The sequence below is a fragment of the Equus przewalskii genome, chromosome 6, assembly GCF_037783145.1.
Source record: "Equus przewalskii isolate Varuska chromosome 6, EquPr2, whole genome shotgun sequence".
In the NCBI taxonomy this organism is placed as follows: domain Eukaryota; kingdom Metazoa; phylum Chordata; class Mammalia; order Perissodactyla; family Equidae; genus Equus; species Equus przewalskii.
The window spans coordinates 73,788,344-73,803,203 of NC_091836.1; the positions used below are offsets into that span (position 1 = coordinate 73,788,344).

Below are 14,860 nucleotides of genomic sequence, written 5' to 3' on the forward strand. Positions count from 1 at the left end.
TCATTTCACAATGTGCTAAAGATATGAATTTTGGCAATTTTCTTCTTAGACTTCAGCTTTTGCAGGCAGGAAATATGAAGTAGAGTTACGAGCATGACACTTAAAGATGTACAGATGTAAGTTTGTCTTAGTTCTACAACTAGCAGCTTTCTTGGGCACTGTATGTTTCATGCAGACATAGGTTGATAATCAAACTAGTATCTCTTTGAACATGACAAATGTTTGCTGGAATCAGTAAATTCATAATGCATTTGATGTTAGTGAACATGAGTAAAAATAAAATTTGCTTAAAATACCATAATTAAATAATGGGGTTCAATGACACCTATGTGTTTGCATATCTTTAAATCTCATATGGGGAAAAAAGTTGGATTTACCAGAATTTATGTATTTTTTACATAATATGTGGTGATTTTTAATCCCGAGTCTAATCATTTTTGATTGGGGAGATACTGACAAATTACTTAGTATCTTTTAACTCTCTCTTTTCCTTTAAAATAGAGCTAATAAAATTCGTCTCTTTTGGTTTAAGACAGGCTATTTTTGGTAATGTAATGAAAGTTTGGACGTGGAGGCAGACATTAAACAACTCAATTTCCTTTCTCCTTTTAAGAATAAAGTATTTTAAAGATTCCCCTCACTTGCTTTATAGTTACATTTTAATGTGCAAAAATCACACTTTACACGTAGAACATATTACCAATGACATCTCTCAGTTCACATATTTATTAATTTACCCATTTATGAGTCAATATGCATTTATTGTGCACAATATGCAGATACTCCATAAGGTAATGAAGATGCAAAGGCAAAGACAACACACTTGGTCCCTGATTGTTTAGAAGGGAAGGATCATTAAACAGTAGTTACATTGGCAAGTAAGAGTTGTGATTGTCAAGTGTAATTATCTAGGCACATGACCATTTATTCATTTACTAAAGGAAACGATTGCAATTTATTGTGCTGCTGAATAAGGTATATACCAGAGATTGAAAATAAAGCAACACAGTGGCTGCTGACAATAATTCTCAGTCAATGGAGGAAGACAGCCATGAAGACGTAAGTAAAATTGTCCTGTGAGTATTATAATAAAATTATTTATGGAGTATATTGAGGGGAAAAGGAAAGTGCCAGTTCTACCAGAATGTTGGAAACATTCATAATAGAGGAAGTTGTGTTTAAGGTAGGTGTTGAAATTTGAAGCCAAGCAATTGGTAAAAGCTTGGAGTCATATGAAGGCAGGAATACATGTGTACAAATGTATTGAATCATCCAGTTCAAAGAGAAGTGGCATTCTATAGACAGAGTTGATGCTGGGGGGAAGGCAGGGATAAGAAAACAGAAAAGATTCTAAAATATGTTAGTAACTTGATCTTTATCCTGCAGCTAACTATAAGCCACTTAATTATTTAAACTTAAATATTTAAATACAAAAGAGATGAAAAAATTATTTCAGCAAGATCCCTCATTCAAGAGTGTGCATAATGAATTCGATCAAGACAAGAACCAAAATGTCACCATCTTCTTGGCATATGAGAAGAAAATACCTGAACTATCACAAAATTATACCTTGAATTAATGACATATTCCCCAGAGGGAAATAGGTAAAAGGGGAAGAGAGAGTCAAGGTGTTTTTTCACTAAGCCACACTTGACTACTTGAGCAAGTTTCCCCTGCTCTTGAATACCTTGTGCACTGCAGACCTTATCTGTTTGGTTTTTAGGCTATAAACCAAGGGATTAAGGACTGGAGTTAAGAAGAGGAAGAGATTGGCCATGGTGACATGGAGAAGAGGAGACGTGAATGTACCAAACCTATGAATTAGAGCCAGCACAATAAGGGGCACATAAAAGATGCAGACAGTGAAAATGTGGGAAGCACAAGTATTAAATGCCTTGAGCTGACCATCTTCTGAGGCAATACTCATCACAGTTTTCAAAATAAGGATGTACGAAATGACAATGAACATGGAGTCAACTCCAAAGGAGCAAAGAACAAGAGACAGCCCATAGATGATGTTGACTCTGACAGGACCACAGGCCAGCTTCATAACATCAGGGTGATAGCAGTAACAATGTGATAGAATAACATCTTTGCAGAAGGACAATCTCTGAAGAAGGACTGGCAAGGGTACCATCAACACCACACCCCTAACCACAGCAGCAATCCCCATCCCAATAATCCGAGGAGGGGTTAAGACCACAGTGTAGAGCAGCGGGTTGCAAATAGCTACAAATCTGTCAAAGGCCATGGCCAACAGGATGGCTGACTCCATGGAGGAGAAGGTATGGATGAAGAACATCTGTGTTAGGCAAGAGTGGAACTCAATCTCTCTGTGATTCAGGAGGAAAACTTGGAGTACCGTAGGTAAAGTTGATAAAGACAGACCCAGATCTGTGCCTGCTAGCATAGACAGGAACATGTACTGAGGCTCGTGAAGGCTGGAAGTGCTTTTAATAACAAAGAGGATAGTGCAGTTACCTAAGAAGGTGATTAAATACATGATGCAGAGTGGAATAGAGATCCATATTTGTACAGCCTCCAGTCCAGGAATGCCTGTTAGAGAGTGGGTGGCTGGAACCAGCTGTGGTTTGTAAACCCCATAAGGATATTTCTTGGGAGCAAATCCAGATCAGCTTCTAAATGTTCCTATTGGAAGACAAATAAAGATTTTAAGATAGGAGAATATAACGCATCTTACTCCTGGGGGGCAGCCCCAATCCTAGGCATCTTTACATCAAGGAATTGATCCTTATAATGTTTCCAGATTTATCTGAATAACAATCTGGAGTTAGGGCAATGGATAACTGCTATTAAAATGGAAGAGTTACTAGAATTCTTTTGGCCTAGAACATTCCAATCATTCATCAAGTAACATGAAAATTAAGCACATAATTTTATTTTTTACCCCAATGTTTAGAAAAATTTCATTCTCAGAACTCTTTCTATTTCATAATTTTTCACCTACTTTTATTTTTAGTGACCTTAGCAGAAACTCTGAAAGAAGTTCCTGCACTTTCCCTGTGTCAACACCATACCTAGAAATATTCAGGCATCTGGAAACCCAGGCATGTTCCCTGTTATTTACACCTGCAGAAACAAAGCATAAGATATTTCAATAACTCACATAAACTCCATGTCATTTAAAAAATACTTCACATGATACCGTCACTTTTAAAATTAATTTCTATGCTGTTTGATTTTTTCTTTTTAAATATGTTTATTTTTCAAAATATGACTGATAAAATCACTAAAGTAGGTATTGTCATTACATCTTAGCTGATGCTATGATAGTATCAAACATTAATAAATAATTTCTTTAATAAAATTTTAAATATTTCTATTTCAAAACACAAATATATTATGAAATAATGCATATGAATATATCAGTAAATATCTTACAAATAGCATATTTGGAGGAAATGGTGTTAGTGCTTATGTCATTATGCTACATAGAAAGGTAGGAGGAGATTGTATATGACTGATTGAATACAATTAGATCCAAGTGTTTTGTTTAAAGTTGAAGCAAAAACAAAATAGCGATGTAACTACATTTGGATATGTGGGATGGGGGAGGAGGGGTGGGAATAGAACCAAGCTAAACCCTTATCTGGAAGAGTATGAAGTCAAAACTATGGAATCTTTTGTAAAATCATATTATTTAAAAGTGTGACCCCAAATAAAAACACCAGAAGAAAAACAGAAACTAATGAAGGATTCCTTCTCAAGAAAAAGAATAGAGACAGGGAGGATTGGAATAAAATATATGTATATATATTTTTTTCCCTCAGCCAGAATTAGAACTACTGTGCTGTTTTAAAACCATGTAAATGTAAATAAACAAATTCATCTTTTTATAGATCTAAGTATATCTTTGAAAAGCAGATTCTAGATGAATCACAATGTATACATTTTCATCCATTGATGTATAGACTTATGCTTGTTCATTTGCATTCACACACACTTGACAGTGAAAGGCTACTATATCTTACTACATTCTTTCATAGTATGCCTAGTAAAGAGTGTTCTACCAAGCATGTCCTTTTATCTGAGGGACTGAGTCAGTTCCTTATGGCTGACTTCTTAGGGACTTAGAATACTAAATTCTATATAATTTTTTCAGATGTACATGTGGAGTATCAGAGACACTCATGTTGATAAAAACAAAAAGAAGAAAATTGTGGTTCACAATAGCTTGGGGCATGCAAACACACTACAGATAGAGCCCACACTCACAGTCACTCAACACACTGTATTCTACGACACTAAGATGTGAGACTTTCTTATAAACGTAAAATTCATGAGGAACACATTGAGCGTTGTCCACAACACATCATTGCACTTCATTTAAACATACACAAATTCATATACTACAGGTTCATATAAACACATATAATCAGCTTTCTTCCTTTTGCTTTAATTATCTTCCATAATGTCTTAGAATTCACTCTGCTCACCTTTATGTGCATCTTTCCCTTCTATTTTTGGCACTGACTCAATCAGTACTGGATTTCCTTTTATCTGTGGTGTATTACCCATCCTAGCCAGAAAGATATTCCACACACTAATCCTGGACATCAAAAAGAAATTTAATTTCTCCTAGTATGTGTGTCCCACTGTCAACCCCTTAAAAAATCCTTTGAAGAGATATAATTTCTCCAGTCTTCCCCCAGAGACCAAAACAAAATATTGGTCTCTGACTTATGTGCTATGAACCCCCATCAGTTAACCTTGAGCTTCATAACACTCTTCTTGGTTCCCCAAATAGGTGTCTGCACTCTCATCTTTTACCAACTCTCCTTTTTGTTCCCTTTCTAAGGACACTGAACTTTCATGGCTGTCATTCTTAATCTATGGAAAACTTCAGTTAAGCAGCTCTTAAAGATGATACTGCATCTCTGTTCTTTTAAAGAAAATAAATTCAACAGTCATTTTTATGTGTTCTGCCATCTTCTCACCGTGAAACCAGCAATGTTCAGTACAGAGTGACAAAGGAGTTCAGCAGTACAGTTCTCTTTTAGTCTCGCTCTCCGTGTCATAGGCAGAGAATGGGGGATTTCTTATGAGATGTTAGAAACCTGTCATAGAGGTATCTGCCTGGCACCAGAGTTATTTATTGCAACAAGTAGGGAATCTTAGACAGAGGGTGCCAGAGGGAGATTTTCAAAATATTCTCATGAGATAGTGGTTTCAATGTCTTACACATTCCATGTCACAAAAACAAATTACTTGGAAGCAAAGCCATGTCAAACTTGCTTTTCTCAATACTCCAGAGTCCTTATAATTAATCACACATTCAACCATGAAACCAGTTGTATCTCTACTGTTCACCACAAACACTAGATAAGCTCTTCTTTAGAAGTGATTTTTCCTGATGAGTGAGCCTTAAGTATCCAGACTTAGTTTGGATCATTTTTTAGGCAAATCATTTTGAAATGTAATTCTCTACTTTCTTTTGAGAATTTGAGAAACTATTTCTTTCATTACCATTGTTATGACTGTCCATTATTATATTGTTTCACAACATTTTAATGCTGTAGTTTTTTGAGAGATACAAGATCATTTACATTAGTCTGAGTTAGTATGGCCTTATTTTAATTTTAGTTTTATCTTCCTTTTCTTCCTATAAAGCTATTAGTTGTGAGTCATTTCCTTTCCTTTTAAGGTTTTGTCTTTTCTGTGGCTGTAACTTTTTTCTCTCCTTTCAAAATTTTAATCTTTATTTCATACTTTATCCCAAATGCCTAGGATGATACCTAATATACAGAAGGCATTCAGCATACACTTGATCAATGGTGACGAGGATTTCCACATTGGGCCTAAATGGAGTAAGAGGGATTGAATTCAGCTTTCAATCTAACACAGCCAAAGTAATTAGACAAATGTATGAAACAACAGTTTTAAAGACAATGAATATCTGGCAAGAAGAGCTGAATGCCTGAGAGAGAGGGAAACATACAAATTAAATCTCACAATTGCCCCAGATCACTGCTTTGAGAGTTTCCAGGCCACGGTAAAGGGAGCAGAAACCTAGACAGAGCCTGTGAACTCCCTGAGTTGAGGAACCATTGCTGAGGACCCAAGGAGACCAAAGAAGTTAGAATTCATGAGACAGAGTACTGGAGAAAAAAGAACTACACCAAGAGAGAACCTTGGAAATCTACAGAGGGCTCCCTAAAATATTCATCAGAGTACTGAATGCTCTATGTGTGTAAAGAAACTGAGGCCAAAGAAACCACTGTCCAAAAGAATGAGAGGAAACAGGCTCAGCGTTCACACATGAACTGAACAAGTGCCTGTTCCAAGAAAGACTGGAGTAACTTGTAGTTCACAGGATATTGAGTAGAGTATTTAGAAAAAATAAGGTCCCAGTAGTGGGGAGTAATTAGTAATTAGACCTAGGGTAAATGGTCTCTAGTCATACCTAATAATTTTTTAAATGAAGACCTTAAGGATCAAACTATTTCTAGGTAATTTATATATAATATCAGAACAAATCTTAAGAATATTAACAGGTATATAAATATTTGTATTAAGGAATAAGTTACAGTAAATATAAATTACATTCATTCTCAACAAGGTAAAATTCATATTGTCTACCATCAAATCAAAACTATGCATGCAAAGAAGAAGGAAAATATGATCCAAATGAAGAGAAAAATTAATCAATAGAAACTGACCAAGAACTGACATAGATTTTAGAAATAGCAGACACAGATATTAAAACAGTTGTTATCACTGTATCTCACATGTGAAAAAAATTAAATAGAGACATGGAAGTAGTGTTTAGTCTGAAGTATAGATATGAGGACAAATGGAGAGGTACATTTGATAACTATATTTGTATCATCTTTGGAAAGAGATTTTGATTGGATGTATAGACATGTGAGTCATCATACATCAAGCACATTCAGAGTGAGAATAATATATCAAACAAAGAAAATTTTAAGAAAAAGCAGAAAGTGTTATCTTGTGTGAATATGTTTGTGTGTGATTATATCTATATCTGTGTCTATATCTAATCTGTATATGCATACGTGTATATAGTAAAGGAGACCATAAAGAAAGACAAAATTCAGAATAGAGAGAGTAGTATGCCAACTTGAGGTGACTGTGACACATTTACCAGAGATATACAAGAGATATCATTTCTTGATTTAAATTTTATCCACCATTAACACAGAAGTGGTAAATTGTAAATAGTTGAAATTACATTAGAGAAAAGGGGGTCACTCGAAGGAGTATTGTTAGTGATTAATGTTACAACAGAGAGAAATAACTACATTTAAGAGACATAGCAAAGAAGAAGATGCCTTAGAAATTGTTCTAAGAACAAGATTTCAGATTGTTTACAAAACAACAATATTTAGGGTAACTGAAAGAGATTTTAAAGGTGGGTTAGATTAAGAGGGAAAATAGAATAAGAAAATAATGCAAGACATCACATCAGATTTTATAATACAGAAAGCAATTTTAAGAAGAACATAAATTCTAAAACAAAAGCAAGATATTTCTTGTAAAGAGAAATGAACATTTAAAAGTTTAACCAATACAAGAAATGAAATGGAAGAGATGGTCATAAGATACTATAACGAATCAGCATATCGTTGAAATAAATAAAATTTTTAAAAATTAAGAGATGAAAAGGTAAAAAACACACAAAGGAAACATTGATTTTATAATGGATATTTTGTTTTTCCCCCTGTAATAAAAAATATGTAAATATATTTTCCATTACTATTTTATTCCATGTTTTATTATCAAGTAATACTATTATTTTCCAATCACAATTTGAACCAGATTTGGCCAGGGAAAGCCCCTCAGACTGACTTGCCCATAGTTTTGCACATGCCCATCATTATTTGTGCACTCCCTTGCTTTTTTCACAAGATAATCTATGTACATCTTGTACTTTCCCTAAACTAGTCCAGGAATCAGCCATTTCTTTAGAAAGCTCTTGCTGTTTATAGACAAGATTAGAGTTTATAAGCTAAATCTGAGTGCTAAATGGGTCACTGCCATTGACGTGTAACTGTTCCCAGGCACTTTCAGTGAACAGAGCTAGGAAATACAGATAGATGATAGGTAGATAGGTAGAGAGATCTAGACAGACAGATAGATAGATAGATGGATGATAGATATTGATAAATGTAGAGATAGATAAGGTGATAGAAATAGATACACATAAGTAGATAGATTGATAGATATAGATAGATAAATGATAAGTATATAATAGATACATATCCACACAAATGTACATCTCTATGACTTTCTATATCTATCTACTTATATTGAAAATCATGAGTGCACACAGATGAAACATTGTCTAATCCAATACCATAGGGTTCAATCTAATTTTCCCCACTTCATATTTGTGACTCATCTGTCAGTGAAACATACTGTACCCATTAGCTTTAATAACATTCCTTATCTGATCAATTTTACTGCGTGTAACCCACCTAGCATTGCCAACGTCCTTTGTCTCCTTACTCAAGTTGGGCTTTGACCTTCAGCTTGGGGCTCCCTGCTAACCGTCTGGGTGACTCCTTACTCTACTTGGGTTATAGCACTTCACGTCAGGCTGCTATCTTCCCATATGGGAACACCTCACCCAGTCTGCCACCTTATTTGGGACACCCTCTTGTGTGTACATCCTTTCCACTCTGCTCAGGCTCTGTCTCTCCTTACTAAACTTGCCCTCCACTGAGACTACATCTAGAATGGAACCCTCCATGCCAGGCTGTCACCCTCACCTGCACTCTCATGTGAACATCCTCTTCATGTTGCCTTGTTCCCACATTGCATGCTGGTATACTCCTTGCATGGACACCCATGTCACAACTATCAGGGTCCAAAACCCTGTTTTGGTCCATTGGTGATACAGACTTCCCAACCCCATACACATCAGCATAGTTATCAACATTGCTGTGCTTCAACCAATGGATTTAGGACTAAATCATTCAGGATGAGACAGAGAATAAAAGGAAGGAAAGGAAAGGGGACAAAAGCGGAAGAGGAAGGGGAAGAACCAATTTTGTTTACATTAAATGTAACATCATTAATTTTACTGTCCATTTTCCTATTAGATTGATTTTGATTTGAAGAATAACTGTATAAACTATGGCAATTAATGCATCATGTGTTAGATATGTGCTAATATATTCTGAGAATCATCTCCTTAAAATTAACATTTTTTCTATGTTGCCTTGAACCAAGCATGAGCTCTCATATATCTTTAGAAATAAAAATCTATGTTGTTTTTGAACTAGAGCTCCTGGGCTTATATCCTGAATTGAAAGAGGTTTCCAGTAGTTATAAAACTAAACTCCTATACAGTCCACTGATTTTATAGTTAACCTCTAGGTTCAGAAATTTTATTAATATTGATAGTAAATATCAATTGATGATTTTTACATATCAAATGTTATTATAATATTTTGCATTTTTTTCTCATTTAATCCTCATGGAGTTTTTACTAGTATCATTACAGAAAAGAAATTTGAGGACTAGGTAGGTTATGTAAACCACTAATTGATGATGGTAAAGGAATATTAACCCAAGCAGTCTGGTTTCAGAACCAGTTTTTATAGCCTTTATATTCTGTCTTCTTAGATTTATTATGTCCTTATAACTGCATATAAGTCTCATTTTTGTTTAAAGCATAAATTAAAAATCTTAATTTATACAAACTGTTTAACAATTTGTCTTGTCAAACTGTTTAACAATTTAACAAGTTATTTAAGAGTCTAATACTAATTGTATCATAAACTAAATTCCTATATTGAATAGTATTAAACATGTCCAACTACATCTCAAATAATTACAAAGATCATTTTTTTCTTTCAAAATTTATCATACTGTTCTCAACTTGGCTGCTGTTGACGGCAGTATATGGGTATAAGTAGCAAGTGGAGGTTTTCGTGAAACAATGTCCTTTTTAAGGGTAAATCAACTCCCTTGAGTTAAAAAAGTCTGAGTTTATCTTACATGGTCTTACTATGAGTAGCTTCAATCAACTCAGAGTTGATCCCTATATTGAAACCCTTTCCAACTGAAAATTTTATTACACTGAAAGAAAAAACCAAAATAAAATATTAGCTTTACTGCTTGATGCTTCCTTGGATTATTAAATGCAACCACTGCTGATTTTTCTGTAGTTAGTGTATCTTGTCCAAGGATAGTAAAAAATCATTGAGGTCATTGACTCAGAGCTTTCTTTCTCCTTCATTACACCTTAATCCAGCTTCTCAACAGGCTCATCTCATCTCTGACAATATTCAATGCCAGCCGGGCAGGAGCCAAGCAGATTACATAATGTTTCTGGCCTTACTATACAGAATTATTCTGTTCAGGGAATTCCTGGTTTTCACTAGAGGGTAGTATATACACCATACCAATGGTCTTCATTGGGGCCACTCCTAAATATAAAAGTTGCTACAAAAGTACATTTTATTTGTGTGGAGCTTTGTTGGTATAAACAATTTGATTTAAAAAATGCAACACAGGAGCTGGCCCCAAGGTGTAGTGGTTAAGTTCAGCACACTCTGCTTCGGCAGCCTAGGTTTGCAGGTTTGGATCCCAGTCATGGACCTACAACAGTCATCAGCCATGTTGTGGTGGCAACTCACGTATAAAAAGTGGCGGAGGAGTGGCACAGATGTTAACTCAAGGCTAATCTTTCTCGAGCAAAAAAAGAGGAAGAGTGACAACAGTTGTTAGTGTTACCGAACCTGAAGTGAGTTCACTCACCCGTTGCGCAACAAGCCAATCTCTGACACTGGGGGTGGTGCAAGAAAGTAGGAATTTTATTTTTGCACAGAGCTGAGCAAGGAGAGAGGGCAGCTAACGCTGAAATCCCAAAGTCCCCGAAAAGCTAAAAGGAAGGGTTTTTATTTGGGGTTTTAGGTAGGGGAGGAGGAGCATATGGCCTTGCTGGTGGGAGCTTTCCCACCAGCCTGTCTTTGGCCTTGAGACACTTGCAGAGAGGAGGGAGCCCGTGACCTTGCTGGTCAGCAGCTTTCCCACCAGCCCATATCTCTTTGCAGGACGAGATAGTCCAGGTGCTTGTCCTTGACAGTGTCTGTCTCCATGGAGGATAGTGGATTCTGGAGCCAGGAAGCCAGAGAGTAAGCAGGGGATGAGTGTTTTGTTTGTAACCCCATATATGCTGGTTTTAATGTGGAGAAACTGGTATCAGGGTCGATATCATTAGCTCAAGATTAATCTCCTTCAGCAAAAAAACAAAAAAGAAAAAAGAAGCAATAAAAATCCATGGGCCCACCTGAGGTATAGTTATTTATCAGTGAAGACTTAGAATAATGGGTAAAGAAAAAAGTAATTATATATTGTTTATTGTCCACATCAATACATATGAAGATTCATCATAGTGCTTAAGCTTTATCTCTTTCTGTCCAGCTCCAAGAACTCTGTCTTTGTGTGGTTACTATCACATGCACTCTTTGCTAAATTCACATCTTCCACCAGAAGAAAAAGGAAAGGTAACAAAACAATTACAACTTGTAATGCCATGGCTCTTAAAGAACCTCTTTGTATTGAGGAACTATAGGTCTTGCTGCCTTTTCAGTTCCCTGAAACCACTATTTAATGTTGGTTACGTCATCAGTCGTGACCCTGAATCATCCATTGTGCTGCTATGATAGACTGGATTCCTGAGGGCAAACATCATGTGACCATGAGAAAGAACCAGAGTCAAAGTTCTGGCACACAGCGGAGACAAGCTCTGTCCCATTACACCTGAGTGACGCTATATAGTGTTCTATGTCTGTATCTGTATTTATATCTATGTCAATACGTATAGAAAGATACATAGATAGATCCATTTTCATACTTCTTTATCCCACTCCTTCCAAATTGAGGTCCATTCTCTTAATTTTACAGTTGTGGATGAGGTGGGTGCATAATGGAGTGGTGGATCTTTGCGATCTAGTGTAAGTATAATCCACACAGTCCTATACTCTCTGCACGGCATTTCACATACAAAAAACAATAAATTACACTGAGCACTTTTTGGCTTCGCATGAATGGTTTTATGATTCTGCTGGAGAAGCACTTCTTTTTGTACCTGATCACTCAATTTTTATTAACAGTGTGTTGTCTAAGAAGAGCATGCAAACGGGCAACAGGGAATCTGCATTCAATTTTCAGCTTGATCATTTACTATATGTGCAGGTGAACAAAGTGACTCAACTTTCTAGACCTCAATGTCCTCATCTAGCCAATGGGAATGTAATAATACCAGGAATCTTTGTGGATTTAAAAGAAATGATACATTGGAAAACATGTTTTAAACTTGAAAAGTACTATGGCAATGGTAGTTGATATTAAAGGATATTTTTTTCCCACATACGTACTCCCCTTCCTGTACTAGACAAGGAGCAGGGATTCAAGGTTGTATATTCCTTTATATACTTATATTTTGACTCAGATTTGACACAGAAAAAAGGGTTTTAGAAATATTTGATGATAAATTGCTCATCTTTCCCCCTCTATGGATTTTGTGCATTTTTCAGGAGGAAGTAGATTCCTAAGGAGCATGCTTCCTCCTGCTCTGACAATCAAACACTCATGAAACTGCATATATTTGATAAGTGCAGATCTCAATTACATCTCATATTCCTATAATTTGTTTGTATCTGTCAGAGTAGTCTCAGTGTGGGTTGCCACTGATAATTTCCCAGGATTGCCTAAGAATTATGCTCTTCCCACAAGCCTATTTACCAATTCACTGGGTCTTTCCTGGCCTTGCTAAAAGGATCAAGGGCTCAGAAGACCACAGACTCTTGCAGGAATCGTCAATTTTCCTGAGTCTTAGGGCTCCTGGAATAGAGAAAGCTATAGAACCAACCTCTGAGCCAGAGTTGGAACCAAGACCAAGGAGAAACAGCCTATCTTGCAGGGCCTCAGAGAGTCTAGAGTAGCAGAATAGAGGAGGTGACATGCACCTGATATTCCATGTGGGACAGTAGGTGACTGCTGGGTTAACATGTGTGTCTCAGGTTTCACATTAGATGCATTCCTGGTATGGAAGAAAGGACCTGTGACTTTCCTCCTGTCATCTATGCCCATGCTGTAGCACCTGACCAGGGCTATGGCTTAAGCAGATCAAAGACTGAGGGTGGAGGCATGTCCTTTCTTGTGAAATGATATTTGTTACCTTACTGATCGGAACGTCTGGTTACCTGGCCATACTATGCTCTTTTGAGCCAGTGAAGGGTTCATTGAAGATTGGTTTATGGCTCTCGAAACAGCCAATATCTGTGAGGAAGAATTATTTCACGATGTAAAATTTGAAATAATTCCAAAATGGGGCTCAGCAGAAGAAAAACACCTGGGGTTTTGTTGCCCCAACTATAGTCAGTCCCAGGTAAGAAGTCCTATAGGCTGGAGAGATCACTGAGTATTTTTAGGTTCTACCTCACAGTCTTTTGTGTGGTTTTCTTTCTCTACTTTCAGCTTGCTAGTTAAAACTCTTTTGTGGACAGTTTAGGGCAGAAGGGGTTTACCTCATTTCATCCAAAACAGAAAAGAAGTTAAGACACAGACATGCATAGTGGGTGTAAAAGCCAGTTTCACGGAACAGCAAGAACTGGAATATGGGGAGGTGTGATGGCATGTTTTACTTATTGCTTTTTTTTTATTTTGGGGGAGATATTTATCTACCTCTTTTGGGCAGGGTGGAGTTATGGTAGTAAAGAAAATGAAACAATAAAATACGACATAAATCAGAATCCAAGGTTATGAGAAAGAGAGATACAATTGGCTTGGAAGAAGGAGCAAAAAAATTCAAAGGCGAACATTTAATGAAACTTCCTTCTTGGTAAGTAACAAATCCATGAGTCCTGTTGGACTGCATGTGTCTGACAAAGTTCTGGGTATCTCTAAGAAGAGGTTTTTGGATTTTCAAATCAGTTGGCTCACTCCTGATGGCCTCTCCTTCTGCCATGGTTTGTGGATACATTCCCGCAGCTGCAATGAGATGTTGTTTGGAGTGAGATAAGTAATGACTATTTGGGATAAAAAGAAATGATCTGATGTATAACAGAAGATATTGAGGTTCTGGATGATTCTTTGAATAGGACTGAATGGCTGAAGGTGACAAAGGAAACCCAGACCATGGACTATGAGGACCATGCCATTTCTGCTAATCTTATAAACTGCAGTTGAGTTGATATCAAATCTGCTTTCCCAAGTCAGTTCATTTCTGTGTCTTTATGGGTTTTATTTTAATATATTAATGTGCATTCATTTAAAATATACAATCCTCAGTGTCTCTGAAAGGAAAGTGAATAGAGTGGGCACAAGAGAAGAAGATGTGAATGGGGAAGCTCAACCACAGACATAGAGTCAGGGAAGGAAAAGGTTGGAAGGGCTAAGGACAGACTCTCTTACTTGACAGGCATCAGATAAAGAGGGAAAAATTCCCTCCCTGACTAAGCCCGCTCTTTGTCTTTTGGTTCTTGAAGTCTCACCGATCTTTGGGAACCACTTGCCCATCCATTCAGCATTTCCTTTAACTGCAGGACAACAATGCTCTTCCTGTGATTAGATCCCCTCTCTCTTTCTTTTTGACTATTCTTTGATCCTGGAAAATTGGGCTTTCCTAATGAAAAATCAGTTGACCCTCTGGTCATCTGCAGCCTGTCCTTCTGCAAGGGTACCCTTAGCTCTACCATAAAATCCATCTATCTGCTTACCTCAATAGCCCTCACTACTGTTAGACAATTGTTTATTCATCTTACTTTCTGCTCTACACACATTTTCCTAAATGATATCTCTTCTAGAGATCTCCTTTTTTTTTCACATGAGCTTTGGTGCTGACTCTAACAAACATTGCCTTTTC

At 36.6% G+C, this 14,860-nt stretch overlaps 1 protein-coding gene across 1 annotated transcript; it reads right to left on the reverse strand.

Moving 5' to 3' along the window:
* Window positions 1-1,654: 1,654 nt before the first annotated feature.
* On the reverse strand, window positions 1,655-2,604 carry LOC103553357 (olfactory receptor 51I2-like). Its single transcript, XM_070626708.1, is given in 2 exon segments — window positions 1,655-2,565; window positions 2,568-2,604. Coding segments are annotated over 2 exon segments (948 nt in total).
* Window positions 2,605-14,860: the final 12,256 nt, after the last annotated feature.